This window comes from Polistes canadensis, unplaced genomic scaffold (assembly GCF_001313835.1).
Source record: "Polistes canadensis isolate GaletaPanama2010 unplaced genomic scaffold, ASM131383v1 scaffold_4, whole genome shotgun sequence".
NCBI classification, from domain to species: Eukaryota; Metazoa; Arthropoda; class Insecta; order Hymenoptera; family Vespidae; genus Polistes; species Polistes canadensis.
Genome location: NW_014569551.1, coordinates 630,188 through 648,148, shown reverse-complemented (window position 1 = coordinate 648,148; position 17,961 = coordinate 630,188). Strand labels below are relative to the sequence as shown.

Here is a 17,961-nt window from a genome sequence, read left to right as displayed (position 1 = left end):
GTTTCAACCCCGTCGTAATCCAGGGACGAATCCCCAAGATCCCCACGGCCTGGTTTCACTGGAAACAGCACGGCACTATTCGTACGAGACTTCGACCTATCACGTTCGAAAACTCTTATTACGTACGTAGTATGTACTACATATTCAGAGATACTCTGTGAATCTAGACGACTTTTGATGATAATTTTTCTATTTCTTTTTGGGACGTGTAAATATTTTAATCGGATGTAATAAATCTATAAAACAGAAAGCAAAAATAAATACGTATATAGGATAATATATATTTTCAAATAAATAGAAATTATATTCCGTTTATATTACTTTTTACATATTATTTTGTGCACATCAATCGAATACTTTGTTTAGAAAAAAGTAATCATTTTTTAGACATCCTTGACAATAAAACCGCTCAAACGGAATACGAAAACTCTCATAGAATATGAATTCGAAAGGACGTAATGTCCAATCGTTGGAATGATTTATCGTAAATGCAATAAGAGAAATATCTGCTTGGAAAAAGAACCGTAGGATTCCTGGATCGTAGGAAGCATTTATCAAATATTACCTCTACGCGATAGCAGCCAATCCGCGTGTTATGTTTTATGATTTTCTTTAAACGGAACATTACCAGTACAAATAACGAGCTTTACATTTTTTTATATAAGAATAAGCTTGATGTTAGTGGATGAGTTAAACAGGATTAATCATAGCTCACAAGTGTGTTACGTCAAGTCAGAGAAGCTTTATTTACCTGCTCGAGGCGAGTGTTATCGATATCCTTTACATGGCAAGCAATACCCTCCAGCAGGTAAATATCATTTTGTCGACTGTAACTACTATAAGTGATCAGTGATCGTATCTTGCATTATATCATTATTATTATATCGATTTACGTTTCCATTGGATATCGAAACATATCCGTTTAACATGCGCGAATGTCGATTCCTTTCAATAAATTGTTGAGTTATAAATTATAGGATATTATGTTCATTCGTCACAAATAATAATTGTTTTTTTCTTTTTGTACGAAATTAATTATTAATTTATAATATTTATATATTTTGAGACAGAGATATATTTCAATGAAAAATAAGTCACTTAAGAACCGAATTTTGTTTAACAAGCGTATGCGTTGAGAACATTTTTTACAACAATTGAAACAACGAACTATTATTTTATTTGCGAATAAAAGAAGACGGGTCTCATTAAGGGGAGGGAGGAACGAAACATCTCCATTCCTTTAAGTTTAAGTAGACATTTGGGAACAGGTTGGTCCAAAAACCTGAATTGTTTAGGAATTCAAAGTAGCTTTTCCGGAAAACGAAAGAACTGGATTCGCAATGCTACCCAAACAACCCAACTTTTTTCACGGTTTCTACATTAATTAACTATTATAATAAAATACACAATGTGTGTGGTGGATAGTGAAATAATCTTTTAATAATGGAATAGTAGCAGGAATATCTTCTTGTTGAAGCATACACGATTATTTGATCATTTCCGTGGTTATTTTTGAGTTTCTGCATATAAAATTAAATTGTCTATCTGTTGTTAAACTGTTTATCTGTTAATTAACTAGCAAAGGTAAATTATTTGAGAAGAGATAAAAATTAAAATAATTGTCAATTAAATACGTTTGAATTGTGAACAAAGGTGTTAACGTCGACAAAGGTTAGTAGCCGCGTACATATCTGATAACCTTACAGAGTTAGCCTTTATACATAATACATTAATATGTATATCATATATATATAGAGGGAGAACATAGAAGTGTAGTAGCATCGATGAGAGTGCACAACGTTTGCAAATAGCTTGGATGGTGGTGAACGTATCGGTTTACAGGTTGCCGCTCGTGGTCTATGATAGAGGCATAGTTGGCATACCGAGCCTTCCTCGCATGGTATGTTATAATTAGAGCTTCTCTGCACGCACGCAACATTGATATGTCCACGACGAGAATCGAAATACTTCCTTAATAAGATGAAACCGATAAACAAAGGGTTAAATGCTTGCGCGACCTTCGAAACTCGGTCCTCGATCACCCTACTGATTACGTTTAAGCATATATACGTACTATTAAATATACTGAATATTTTGGAACTTTTATTTTTATCGAAATTTATCAGCAATTGCAGCATAAACTGCAAAGCAGCTTTGCCTTATATTTGAAAATAAGTTATGACAGTAATCGTTTTGTCTTCTTACGATTTTACTCTATTATTGATCTCAAACTCTTCATTTGCATATACGTATGTATTTCTAAAGTTACACGCGTGAAATACAAACTCTATGCGTTCTTCTATTCATGAAGTAATTCCTATGCGAGATCTTTTACCCGAACGTAAGAGAAGTTTTATTTAAAACTATCGTTAACTTGGAATTCCCAAAGTATCGTTTTATATTTTCCATTTGGCTTTTTTCTTTCTTCCTTGTCTCTCTCTCTCTCTCTCTCTCTCTCTCTCCCTTTCTGTTTCATCGATGTTATCGAATCGATAGAGACTTCGTGGCATGCTCGCTTCGTGCCACTGGCACACTCGTATGTATTGTATATATGTATACACGTATAACTATGTAGGTACGTGTACTGAGATCGTAACGAGAACGATTTATAGTTAGTTGCATCTCGAAACACGCGGCAGCAGTTGATATCGTTAAAACGGGAGAACATTTCTATTTTAGCAACAATATGCAACTGTTTCAGATTAAAACGTATTTCATCGGTAGATTCTATGAACGTGCCATGTTTCCCTGGTTGTCTCAGTCTCAACATCTCACTTTCTTTCTCTCTTTCTCTTGATATTAAATAGATTCGATGCACGCTAAGATTGTTAATCGTAGAAAGCTAAAATACAATAAAAATCTGAAAGATGACTTTGGAGTTTAGAGAAACACGCGGGACCATAACGGCAAATTATTTGGTTCAATGTTAAAAAGTTGTCTAACATTGAGAATAAGTAGGAATTTGTGTTGCTTCAGCGGTTGTGGTGTTCTTTTTGACGTGCTCCATGAAGTTGCGGTTTCACGTCGGTTTGCGGTGGGTGTGCTAAAGCTGAATTCGGAACGCATCTCGTCAAGTGAAATTCTTCGAAGAACAAATTTTGCCGTCTACATCCTTTCCTTTCCGTCCATTCTTTTTTCATCTTCTTTTTAGCCTCTTCCTTCTACTTTCCTTCTATTTTCAAACAGTAGGACAACCAATCTTTTCTCTTTTTTACATTCTCAGAGCATAGCTGAGTTATTTATCCTTCCCAATGGAACTTACAACGTGGGACTTTTCCTTCGGTTTCTCTCCTCTTTCCTTCTTTCCTTCTTTCCTTCTTTCTTTCTTTCTTTCTTTCTCCGTTTCCAACCGCCATTATCTTCGCGTCCATTTGACGGAGAATTTTCGTTTTTATCTTACTACCCGAGGAAACGTCTAGAGCATGGAAGAACGTTCAATCCTGACGTATTATCGAATCGTAGGAAATTTATTCCATAATTATCCATAATTCTCGAGCTAATGTTTTTGTTCAAGGCATCGTAGAAAGTAATAGATGGATGGATTACGAGAAACAGCTGTGCTCAACTCGGTCATACGGCTCTAGAATTAATCCTTTATTTTGCTCTGACAATTAGAGAAATAAATTTAGATCGGGAAAGGGGCTGGACGGGTGGTGGGAATTTATAGAGACAATAATATTTCATATTTAATGAATTGTTGTAAGGAAACTTATGCGTTTGTTAGTTAAACGAAATGTAATTAGTTAAATATAATTATTATATAATATTTCAATCGATATATAATCTAATGCTTATGAAATGTTTTTTCCTGAGAATCTAAAATTATTCTAAAGATATTTTAATGATTACATTATATTTAACGACAGAGGAGTAATTTAGATCTTAAAGATAGGAAAAATACGTAAACGCTGGTTCGCATTTAATTAAAATAGACAGACGAGCAAGATAATTAGCTGGAGTGCTAATTAATTGCTTCTCTTTAAAGAGACGATTACCGAAAGAGCGAAAAAGCGGTCAATACTCTTCTTGATTCTCTGACGTTACAACTCTGACATAGATACAACGACACTAATGCTGACGCTGCCTAAAACGACGAGAAGGAAACAACGGAGAACATCGGAACGCGGTTATTAATTATCTGATGAACTTATCAGCAAGAATCTCGGAAATGTCAGACTCGGTTCCTTTCTCCTTCTCCTCCTCCTCCTCCTTCTTCCGATCCCTGTATTCTCCTTCGTTTATCACCGATTGATATTTATCGACACGTTGTAATTACATGCCACGTTGGCTGATTGTGCCCTATTGCAATTCTCATTACATTCATCGAACCCCTTTTTTTTACGTGTCTTCTTATTTTCTTTTTATTTCTCGACAAACGAGTTCTCTTATACCAAATGTTATTCAACATCAACCCTTTCTTTTTCTCTCTGGTATTCGATTTACTCTTTTATTTTCGATCATTTACAGAACTTACAGTACTGTTAATTAAAATTTCGATTCTCGTATTTTTATTGTTGTAACGTTTAAATGTTCTTAAAAAAAAAAAACTATTAACAGAAATTAATAAATAATATCTAAATGTATTCTATTTAATTGTGTTCTATTCAAAATTTACATTCATGTGCTATCTTTTATTTTCTGATTAAAAATTCATTTCTGATACAATTTTTGAACTCGTAAGCAATATATGGAACGAAAGATATAAATGTGATAAATTGAAACAAATTTTTTCGCGAAATATCATCAATAAAAGTAATTCGAGTTATGCGTATTCGTTTGAAAAATTGTTATATCCAATTGTAACGCTGGTGTGTTTCTCTCGTAAATGTACGAAAAATGAAAATTTTGCAATTTATAGATATTAAATAATGAAATAAAATCATTTTGCAATTATTTTTTTTTATACAAAGGCACTTATATATAGTTTTCTATAAAATATTATAATATAAAAAATATAAGTATGTTAAAGTTAATAGATAAAAATAATTAAGAAAGATTATGTTTCTACATTTTCTACGACTCAATACATCCTACAACAAGTATTGCAAGAACAGACGACCATTAAATACTATAGTCACTGGATTTCTTTGATATACTTTTTACTTTTGTATTCCATTAACTCATTTATAATACCAGACAAAAATAAGAACCAGAAGTTTAAATAAGAACCAAAAGAATAAAGGAAAAAGATTACGAAAGTAAGATAACAAGAAAATGCATCTTTTTGTAAAACAGATACAGTAATCTTCGTGCACATACGCATGAACGTTGAAACGTACTAAGAGATTACTCTCGAGAGTCGGGAGATTAATCGTTAATCGTACGATCGTTGCATCTTTCCGTAGAAAAAATAATATAAAATATATAACGAGTGCATTTAATTAATTATTTTCTTATCATGAAGTGATGATGGAATGTTGATTGAACATTTATAATAATTTTTAAGCAAATAAAAATTTATTTTAATCATAAAATATTTCTTACATTTCATAATGGATGTTAATTGAGTTTCATGCAGTTTTATAAAGAAAAACAATGGAATTTATGAAAAATAAGAAACAAAGAGTGATAGAAAACCATTTAATAAATGCAATACCGTAAACGGTAATGTTCTTTGGAATGCGAAAAGGAATTTTGGGCGAAAAGCATTAAAGGCAACGTAGGGAAGTACGGTGACGTACGTTTAATAACGGCACGGTGGCACCATATACTCTTCGCATCATGGTGCAGTAGTGATGTAACGCGCTTTAGAAAATCTTGGCCGAGGCACACGAGAAGAGGGTAGTTTATTGCATATTAGTCGAAGAACCGTAGATTCCTAAAGTACTCGACATTTTTCCTAGTCACCGTGCGGACCAGGAAAGCTTTACGAATGAGTTCGTTGGAAATTGTCAACCTTGGAAAAGTAAAATTTTCACTTCGGCTTCCCGACTAATTCTATTAAATATATTTTACATTTTTTGTTGTTGCTAAAATTATGTTACAAAATATTCTGAATTAATGATAATTGATATACTTAATTCAATCAAAGCTATTTATAGTTTCAAAATAATAAATGAAAATTACGATTGAAATATAACATATAACTGATATTATTTTATTCGAAAGTATTTCATTTAGTTTATACCTTCGATATAATAATAATATAATTATAATACTCACGTATAGAGTGGCACTCCGGCTTCATCTTTAAACCAGAAAACCATGTGTAGAGTGTCCTCTCCTGGAGGAGTAATATCGCATGGTAATTCCACTTGTTTTCCTTCAACAACGCTGATGTTGACCAATGGAACTGAAAAACAAATACTTTTTTTTACAAAATATATACAGTCAGTAAGAAATAATTGAAGTTTTTGGTAGTAGTCGAAAATAGGGATATATATTATAACGTGATTGAGATAGAAAAGATTAAACAATATACGTATAGTACCAGTTTAGGTGATCGTACGTAAGGACATGTATAGGGAGGAAGAATAAGGACGAAAAGAGAGAGAGAGAGAGAGAAAGGAATGAAAGGAGGAGTGGGATAAAGGGAGGAAGCGTAAGCTCGGGAGTCAATTTCCTGAATTCGGTAGTCGGCGAAGCTTACACAAGAGTAACCCGGATTTCCTGCGGACGCTTGCTGTGCGTCCTTCGATTTCAGAAATCCAGGCATTCCGATGCGTCTGCAATTCAATGAGGATCGCCACGGCGGATATGTAAAACGCAAACCGCTCGGGTTACGATAGGATTAAGAGGAGCAGCTTATGAAATTTCATTTCCACAAGAGAATCGAAAGAAGAGTGGAATAGGAGGAGTAGGAGAAGGAAGAAGAGTAGGGGGAGGATTACCATGAAACCATTTGGAACGCAAGGATGTTACCGTAAAACCATGCAGGATTGGGAAGTTGTACCGGACGCTGTGCGACGTTGATCGTGAAAAAGGCGTCTGTATAAGAAGAGAGAAGGGAAGAAAAAGAGGAAGAGGTAGTGTGCTCGGTATGGTCAAGATGCAAGTGGAAACCTCGAGGGTCAGATCGTACGAGGAGGCCAATTCCTTCGTAAATTCCGGTAGGCTATTCCCGAGAAACGAGTTTCCATTCGATTTGGTCGACTGCTTTCGTCTTCCTTCCTTGGCGGATGGACGAAACAAGTAGCAAAGATACGAACGTCCAAGCAATGTTGTCCATCCGAGTCCCTCAGACTTTTTCTTACCGATCGATTTAAAAGAACGAGAGAGCCAGTGTTCATCTGATCGAAATCGATTTGTTACATAGCTCTTGATCTTCTTTTCCTACGTTGGCCAACGAGAAAACGACAATGTAGGTAAAGATGTCCGAGTAATAGGCTAACATGCCATAAAGCGAAAGAACATTGCATTTACATTGGTTTTTTTTTTGTTTTTTTTTTTGTTTCTCACTTTATACTTTTTCGTTATTGACTTTGAATATAACCATTTTTCCAATTTTTATCTTCAAGATAGTCATCAAAGACGAAAATTTACCAATTTAACCGACTTAGGACAAATATGTATTCCAATGAGTTTACTTATTTATATTCAACAGATACGTTGGCCAAGAGGGAAGCCGCGATAGGGCTATATATCAGCCACGAATATAGCATGCGAACGTGTAGTTTAAATACCAGAGGAGCCTTGAAAGCCGTTTCGATTAATGGAATTCCGCAACATGTCCGCAATTAACCCTCAAAGACCCGAGGCGTTGGGTGAAATGTCCAGCGCGCTAATGGTGAACGAGCCTCGTGTTGCATCCGAAACACATTTAATGAATTCATTATCGATCGAAATCAGCGGGCAACGAGAGGTGAACGAGCGAGAGGAGTATAGTTAGTTACCTGCCGAAAACATTCGACAAAGATCCAACATATGAAAATTTCAAATTATCGACAATGCTACGCCACGGATGCATACCGTCAACATCGCGCTATGACAAACATAATATGAGTGAATTTACCATGAATGAAACTAATTTTTGGATGATAATATATGTATTGTATTAATGCATTGACGAAGTAGAATATCAAAGATAAGCGATTGATGAACAAGTAAATATCATGTATGAGACTGCAATATTATTTTCTATATTTAACTTTTTCATATGTCAATGATATCTTATCACGTATGGACATTGTTATTATATATCTAATCATAATTTTTTATTGTCATATCTTATAATATCTTAAGCATAAAATGAATTTCTGAGAATAACAACTCTTATAACTTGATTCGACAGTTAACCAACAATATATCTCTCAGTGAAATCGAAAGGGACTACATTTTATATTTATTACCGGATGTAAGAAAATTCTGTTGATTCTGACGAATTTCATCATTGTGCCGACATACTTTAATACTTTAATACGACAAAAACCACTTGAACTAATAACGACGAGGTAAGTTTTTTCTTTTCATTTTTTTTCTCAAAAAGATAATAATCGTCGTGCGAATAAAAATGTGTTTGTCAAAGGGTTCTGAAAAAAATCCGATTACTTTTGCATATTTCAATTTATGTTTTACTGTTGGCATTGCATGTGATATTAATTTTTTTTTGAAGGATTCGTAAACGAGTAAAAAATTAATTTCGAATGTAATTAGTTTAGAACGAAAGAGAGAGAGAGAGAGAGAGAGAGAGAGAGAGACAGATAGAGAGAAAGAGTGAGAGAAAGAGAGATAGAGAGAATAAGAGAGCTAGAACAAAGTTACACGAGCGGTGCCATAAATATGTCGTAACGACGTACATAGCTATGGAGACAATTTACGCGATGTATCACCGAACTTTATCGCAAAATGGAACCAATTACCGGCATAATTTCGCAAGAATGCTGTAACGAAAATCGATAATCGAAAATGATCTACACTCTAGTTGTTTGTTGAGCTTTCAAATATTTATAACGTTCCTGAAAGCATTCACGATAGAAGAGAAATAGCGGGAGAGAGAAAGAGGGAGAGAGAGAGAGAGAGAGAGAGAGAGAGAGAGAGAGAGAGAGAGAGAGAGAGAGAGAGTTATGCTACGCATATAGCACGTTGTAATTAACGATGAACGAGCGAAGGTTTCTCATTGCATAAGTCATACGAATATATTGTCTTTGATTTTAAACGAACGCAGGTACTTCTTAATGAAATTTTAATTAAGGCTGGCTTATATCAATAATCAAATATACTTTTAATAATTGCATATTTTCAAAGTATATTAATTGAAAAGAAAAAAGAAAAAAAGAAAATCAATACGAAAGAAATTGATTTAGTTGATTATAAACGAAATGTATATAAAAATCTCGATACTTAAATGGTACTCTGAACATACAATATAACATTTATTAATTTTAGGAATAATTTTCGTTAATGTTTCTACAGTTAAACGCGTAACGGAGATCGATAATGATAGTTCTCGAAATTGTATTCGGATATCGATATCAAACAGGACGGATGACGGACGCAATGGAAACGCTTGGTCTTATCGCATTAAATGCACGACAAGCGTGTAACCATAATTCATACATCACGTGTTCGAGATGCATGATTAGAACGTCACGGTAATTGTAAATCTGAACGAGAGAGACGAGCAAAGATTTCCCGAGTATTAGTTTTCTTTTGTAATATCGAACGATATCCGTTAAAGTGCTAGAAAGCTATAGAACGATTGCGTGGAAATGATAACGCGAAGTAAATGATACGACAATTTGAACGATAAACGTGTATCTTGCTTTCTTTTGCTTTCACATTTGAAAAATATAGATAAAAGTTGCGACGAGGAAAAAATGAAGTACGAAAGGAGAGAAAGAAAACGAGGAAGAAGAAGAAGAAGAAGAAGAAAAGCAAAGAAAGAAAAAGGAAAATAAATGTCAAAGTCGATACGAATTTTTCCCAAGAGTCTCAGAGTACGAGCTAAACTGATTCGAAAGTTGTTTCTATAGTGGGTTACGGAAGGCGACATAACATAACATAACATAACACAACATAACATAATATAACCTAACATAATATAACATAACATAACATAACATCACGCGACGCGATGGGAAGAGTTTCGACGTCCACGTTATCGGAATAGAATACATTTGTGTCGAATGAATGAGATACATCAACTGTCATTTCATAAATCTTGTATCCACAAAGGTGCAGATTGATCGTAAGCATGTAATCGATATCGTGATTATGCTTGAATCAGTTACGCATGAATATGGATGCTCTACGTTAGATCATCCCAAGTGCCAACGCAATTAAGCTAGCGTTGGTACTTGCAGAAGTCAATTCGATAACTACGTTAGCGTGCGTTATCGTGTAGTTCCGATTATCGTCGGAGCTATAGGAAAGGAGGACTAACGGGAGAAATTGCATTGGGGGAGGATATACGACGGATATAATTTATAGTTCCGCTACCATTAAATTGTACTAGGTAACGCTATTAGGGAAATCTATGTATATACTTGTGTAACTACCATTTAAACGAACCCAACGAATACAAAAATAAATGCATGATAAACGTAGACGATCGATATTATACGTGAATGATTGAAATTATACTCTTGGGAATTAAAGTGTAAACTAAAAAAAAAAAAAGAAAAAGAAAAAAAAATGATAAACATAGATCAATTTTGGTTACCAACAATCGATTATATACTCGAGATTTAATCTTTCACGCGTGTTAAATGCGAAAGAAACAAATTTATTTCATTTTCATTTTAGATATAATCTTTCAAAGATACCAACCACCAACACTTTTTTCCGTCTCTCTGAATGAATGAAAATAATGTTTGAACAAAAATGTATATATATTTAACTTGTCGATGTTATCCTATCAGATACATATTAAACCATATATCTCGTATAATCGAATAAATATAAAAGAGAAAAATTATTCTATATAAAAAGTGTTTATAATATTTATAAATGTCTATTTCAACTCCCGTTGGAATGCATTCAATAAGTTCTAGTCACTTTCGTACCGACCGAGATTTCGGTATTGGCAAATTCATTGACTCAAATTTTCTAGTATCGAACGTAGCAATCGAAATTGTCTCTCTCTCTCTCTCTCTCTCTCTCTCTCTCTCTCTCTTTCTCACACACACTCTCTTCCCTCCCCACTTTCATTCGTTCTACAAGTCTATAACAGAGAACGAACCTTTTCACGATGACGAGAGGAACGAAACAGTTTCATTTTAATCAAGCAGTCGATCCGACGATTAAAACACGTTGGCGCGATCGTACCTGGTGCGAATTAACTCGAAGCAAGAGACCAGTAGATGCGGACTATTACGGTCACAGTCGGTACGCTCGGATGGACTCGCGAATAGTGCGAATCGAGAGAGATAGAGAGAGGGAGACAGAGAAAGAGAGAGAGAGAGAGAGAGAGAGAGAGAGAGAGAGAGAGAGAGAAAGAGAGAGAGACAAAGACTGAGAGAAGGAGAGAGGTAGAGGGATAGTAGGTCCGTTATTTAGGGGTATTTAAGTGTCCCGAGCAGCCCCTGCCACCCTCGAGCGTTTCTACGGTGCAAGTCTCTTCAACTTGGCAAACCGTTTGCTTGCACCCAGCGTATCAGGCTGGCTATTGTCTACCGCCATTGTACCACACCCCTTTCATGCCCCTACTTCCTTCCTCTTCCTATTCCCTTTCCTTCATTGCTTGCGTGTTAAGTGACGGGGTACCACCTCGCAATAGCACGAATTAGAGGCCACGTTAATCAGATCCTTAATTTCCTCGACGTCTCAACGTGAAATAGGAAACACCGACGATGGTACAAACGAGAGAGAACACAAGTGATCTCATCGTATTGCCTTTGTCTTTCGAGTTTCCATTATCCCTCTATCCGATGAAAATAAATATATTTTACTTTTCAAAATAAATATATTTTATCTCACAGTGTGTTGACTTTACAACGTTAAAGGATTAACATTAACGATTTTGTCTTTTCAAATCTTTTCTTCTTTTAACAGATCGAAAAGAAAATATATTTTGAGCATGGGATGCGCATCAGTGTCTCATTCGTCGTTCGATAAATTTCCTTTTCTGCCCGTTATCGTCTAATGCTTTCTCCGACAAAGTACACAAACATGTCGTTTGTGTTGAAAAAAGAAAAGCTTTCTCATGGGGAACAATAAAGTTTCAATTTTTATCCCTTAGCATTCTGATCTTGTGCTCTGTTATTACACCAAGCAAAAGAATGAATGTAAAAGTTTTTTTAAATACAGCACGTGAACCGTTTTAGAAACGACGAGCTTGTAAGAAAAGAATAATAAGAAGAAGAGAAAGAAAGAGAGAAAGAGAGAGAGAGAGAGAGAGAAAAGTGGGAGGGATAAAGAAAACAATGATGACAGGAAATGCAAGGCAGTTCATAAAGTCACACAGAAACGATCTTTGTCTTTGAATTTGTGGTAGATTCAATGAAACCAGCCGTAGCGTCAACCACGTTCGGAACTTTCTTAGAGGATGAGAGAAAATGAAAAAGGGAGCGAGGGTCGAAATATACCAAATCGGACGCTTTATCGCGTATTTACATATTTGCGCCGAATCCCTCTGACGTTTCATAAAATTCAACGTCTTTACGAGGGTCGAGCGCTTCGCCGACGTCGTTTTACGCCTTTGAATTATTTCACGATAAGGATTTTTGCTCTACAATACTCTTGGCTTCTTCTTTTTACGATTCAAGCCCACGACATCTTCCTACGTTTATATTTTCCGCATTGAAATGAGGAACTAAGCTCGTAGAAATGACGTGTACTGCTTTTTGTCCGGTAAAAATATCAAAACAAAAGGAATAATCATTCGAAAGCTTTTTCATTTTCCGCAGTGCGGTGTCATTACGGGTTATTTTTTTTTACAAGAAAAAAAACATCAACGGAAACATATGAAAGAAGATGTATTAAAAATTAACATCGAAACGTAATAATGTTAGTCGAATGCATTTAAATAGCTCTTCGAATGTGTCATACTTTCTTTTTTATAAGATATTCTCTCTTCTCTATGGATCTGTTACGTCTACTACGTGGCTTTAATAGAAACTTGTCAGCTTTTCTATTTTAGAATATGTCTATTTCAAAATTCTCAAAAGTGAATTCGAGTTGGTTCCTTAAAGGTGCAATTTTATTACTGTGATTTGTACTTTGTATTTACGCGATTTAACGCAAAACAGAAAATAGTATACTCGGAAAGTTCTTGAAAGAGAATACGTTTTATTTACGTTCGTTGAGTTAGCGATAAATCGTACAAGTCCAAATTGTCAAAAATAATATTCGAACGCAGATGAAAGGTAAAATAAATACTTTACGAAAATTTTTTTACAGAAGATATATATTCATCGTCTATATCATAAAGAATAAAAAAAAGAAACATAAATAAAATAAAATAAATCCTGCGACGGTTTTTTAAACTGCAAAACTTCATAAAGTCGGACTATATAAAATTAATTAAGACGTTTACGAGTACGTTCACGGAAAGTATTTCAAGAGTAGTAGAAAAAGGTGAAAGAGAGGGTCAAGAAGAATAGCCTCGTAAAATTCGGAGAAAAAGTGGATTAACTGGAATTTTTTCTATAGCTACTTGTTTAGGATAAGATCGAAAGAGTCGTGGAATGAAAAATAATAAAGATAGAATGACTGTTACGATGGAGCATCGAACGATACCACGATCCTATTTAGGAGTCGATGGTTCATCTTACGATCCCTACTCGATATCTTTGATGACTAGGAAAGTTCGGAAAAGCTAAACTGTAAAATTTGATCCGATTGACGATCAAAGAGGAAGTAGTAAATCAATGGGAATTTAGTACATACATATGTAATATATTTTCATCGAAAAGAAATGTGTTTATATAATTAAACGATCGATATTATAATAAAATGTTATGTTATGTGTGTGTGCACGTATTTTAAACTTTTAGAAATGAATAATTAACATAAACTCGGTTTATCGTTTAATTATAAAGAAGAAAAGGAAAGAGAGAGAAGGAAAGTATACGATATCGGAAGAGGCGAAGGTAAAGAGAAAATATACATTTCGCGGTTAAGAAAATGAATCCATAATGCATCTAATAAGAAACTACGTGGCAACGAAGCTGGCTGGAACGAAGGAAGTTCAAGCAGTTTCTGGCTTGGAAGGAAAGGAAACGAGAGTGAAAAAGTTGATGGGATTGAACGGGAAGAAAAAACAGAAGGTAAAACCAACATCGCAGGGACTCTAGGACGATAGAACTCGCAAAGCGAATATTACAAATTTCATAAGTTTATGAAGTAATCACGATAAGTTTGATTCTACCATTTCTCGAATCAGAACGTCTTAAAGTAAATATACGAGCATATCGAATTTGAGATATACGTTTTGATTTGTCTAACAATTATTTTTAATATTTATACAAAAATAATAGTAAAATATAGTAGCGAGTGAGCTAGTATGAATAAATAGATTCAAAAATATAAGAAAATTTCTGATAACTACCGATCAATAAAACTGTCTAAGAAGAGAGAAAAATACGAAAAGTTTAATGGTAGAAAATAAGAATAAAGTATATATAAGTTATTTATCAATATGGTGAAAGTAAAAGGAGTCAAATGAAATAGTAAAAGAAAATATTGTAGGTTTGTGTGTATCATCCACACGTATATCATTATAGCGTTTAGAGAGGCCGTCCCCATCGCGGGGGAGTCATAGTTCGTTGGGAAACAGGCTAATTGAGAGGTTAGTCCCCAGAGAAGAGAAGGAATCGCTTAGCTATCCCACTTCAGACGTCTCCGCTTTTGGAAGGCGTAAGACAGTGTAGAGGCATCCCCTTGCATGGTCCCCAATGACGGACAACGTCGACTCGTTCGCTGAAAGCGTAACGACGTCGGACTGGAATTATTAATAGAGCTTTATCCCTCTGGGTATTCATTGTTGTCTGAGCTTCGGTTTCTATCCGAAGTTCCTTCTTCTTGAGTTCTGCCCAATGACTGCCGCCGATATCGATGATGGGAAACGTTCGCATGAGAAACGAGGACCAAGAGAAAATCCAAAAGGAAGAAAGGGAAGGAACGAGGAGCAAAGTAATCACACCGAAACTGGGACAGAGAAGAGGACGCCGAAAGATAGATCTGTCGATCGTCCCTATATCTATAATATCGACGATGAGTTCAATCTAAAAATGAACCTGCCGGAAAATTAAAACGCTTTCTTTGCTTTTAAGTCAACATATATAGGTAAATGTATATGTATATATTAATATATATATACAGAATATTATATTATAGATTTTTCTTTGCACTCGTAAACACCTTGCAAGCCCGTATACGTAACAGAATATGTAAATATTTCGTCAAAATGTATACTTAGAAATAGCTAGCGGTATCTCAACGGTGTCGCGAGTTATGCAAGACGGTCGTTTCTCTACAAGGGAGGACAAGGGTACCAAGAGAAACTGGTTAACAGGACGCGTTGTGACACTGAATTACGAGTAACGGAAGGTAGGACGCGGCCACTTCCGCCTGTAATACAGTTCGCGCAACAATGCTACTCACAATAGCCTAAAGCTCGACAACTAACGTCGGCCTCTCTTCGAAGACGTTGCCCTTTGACCGATTAAGATCAAAGCTAGTTCCTTTTCGAACATGATTACTTACACGATTTTCCTTTAAGAATTCTATGCATCAGTTTATATATAATCTATTATTAATTAATATTATCTATTTTATTTTTCAAAATTACTTCGAAGGAATTCTCGAAAATTTAGGAGAAAAAGAAAATGCTATTTTTGGATTAGCAATAGAAGTAAATAGAGAAAGATTAATTCCGTTAATGTCCAATAACACCTTTGGTGCAATCAAACGATCTCTTTATCCTTAATCGTGCAACGAAAGGAAATGGAAGTTCAGAAAAGTTTTTTTTGGCAAAGAGTAAAAAAAGAAAGGAGTCGTAGAAAAAGAAATTTACAGGAAGGAAAGAACGTGAGAACGAACGAAGAGATAGTACTTCCTTATTCCTTTTTACTAAGGTATGCGTGGAACTTGTCGCGAGATCGATGCTATGCAAAATAAACACGAACGACAGCGTGAAATTGAATTAATCCTGAATTAAGAAATGACACGGGGAGTAAAGAAGATGAAAGAGTGCACCGAAAGAAGAAGAAGAAGAAGAAGAAGAAGAAGAAGAAGCGGAAAACACCGTTCAGACAGGACCAAGGACGAACAGAAATAGGAGTGTTGTTGGAAAACTTTAAATAATGTTTGCAAACTTCGGCCAAAGTAATTCGCGTAAGAAAAGCGGGCATCCTGATCTGTAGTAATGAACAAATCGAGTTTACGTCAAGTCAATGACATTTCCTGATAAAATAACACGGTTTTTGCTGCGATTATACACCAACGAACGATTAAAGATTTGTTTTATTTGCTTTGTTATTGACCACAATGACAAATAACTGGTTCTTTTAAATCGTGACAAATAGGTAATACATTTTTTATTCGGATCCATTTTCCATGTAAACGTGTACCATTTGTTTGACTTTTAATCCTTTTCAACTATTTTACGGAAAAATGAATTTAGGTATTATTTGTTATACAGTTTTATTTTAATAGTATTGTTTTTCGTTTATATATATATTATCTACCTATAGAAATGGAAACATCAAAGAGGAAAAAATGTAGGTATTATATCGATATAATTGATAGCCATTTGATTTTAACATTTCTTTCATTTGAACAGTTAACAAATTACATTCGTGCTTAGAAAACATACGGTACATACAAAAGTGCCAAAAACATGTAGCAAGAGAGGATGGGTGTAAAAAAAAGCCGACGAAATGTTAAAATGAAGTTGAGGATATGTGTGATGGAGGCACGAACCGTCCCGATGGTTTCCGATTTTTGTGAAAAATAAGTCAAAAAAGGTATCAAATTCAATCAACGCGCGAGGTCAATCGAGTTCATCGAGCAGTTGAATCGTTGAAAAGTTTTATTCCAGTATTATGGTCGAGTGATAACAGTAAAATTGCGTTAACTCGACTTGCCGCTTGATATCGCGATACTTTTTGACGAGGAATTCGCTTTTACCATATTTGCACGTACTACTATCGCGAGCTCTGTGTATATGCGTACATAACGAAATTTCGAGAGATACCAGCGAAGTGAGCCTTTTGTTTTATAACAAGACAAGCAGAGAGAATGCGAATTGAAACTGAATGACCGATCGACAGTTTAAGTCTACGAAAAATATCGTCTAATGATTTTATTGTTGGTTCCTATACAAAAATCGATAAAAAAAAAGCATTCTTACACTCGCCACGTTTACAATTTATTTATTATCGTAATTGTTTCAACCCGTGTAATAGCGCGATGGTAAAGACGTTTCATTACATTAATCATTATTTTCTCTCTTGACATTTAAATTACCTTGTGTAAAGAAAATTGTATCTATAAATAGATATATACGAATAGTATTCAAATACTATTGCAAATTGTACACCTCGGTGCTATTGCACAGTACATTTGTAAACAGCAAAGTTCGATCTCGTGCGCTAGAAATGTCCATATAGACTGTATTAATTACAATAGTGAATAATTAACTATCCAACGTTTTCGAATAATTAATTCAATCGTTGAAGATAATATTACGATTTTATTTGTAGATAGAAATTTGTCATTGACAAGAGAACATCTTTCATATGTCTCTTCTATGTCAAATATCCGTTACCGATATATATATATATATATATATATATATATATATATATATATATATATATATNATATATATATATATATATATATATATATATATATATGAGCGTGTATTATTCGTGCATCTACATTTTATATATTCATTAGTTGCGAATATGTGCAATGAAAAATTGTTCTTACATATAATCGATTTAAGTATAATACTTTCCTGGAAAAGATTTTCACGATCGAGTAAAGCTTTTATTGATCGACCAATGAATTGATACGTGCATATCATCAAAAGCCTGTTATTAACAATTGTCTATATATATATAATAGATACTT

General features: G+C 34.5%; 1 protein-coding gene across 3 annotated transcripts in view; it reads right to left on the bottom strand.

Annotated features, from left to right (window-relative positions):
• The window catches only part of LOC106787222 (hemicentin-1), a 300,901-nt gene that overhangs the window by 180,004 nt on the left and 102,936 nt on the right, over positions 1-17,961 (bottom strand). For all 3 annotated transcript variants that reach the window (XM_014749414.1, XM_014749431.1, XM_014749423.1), the window contains one exon: positions 6,163-6,292. In XM_014749414.1, coding sequence (XP_014604900.1) covers positions 6,163-6,292 — 130 coding nt within the window. The remainder of the gene's footprint in view (positions 1-6,162; positions 6,293-17,961) is intronic.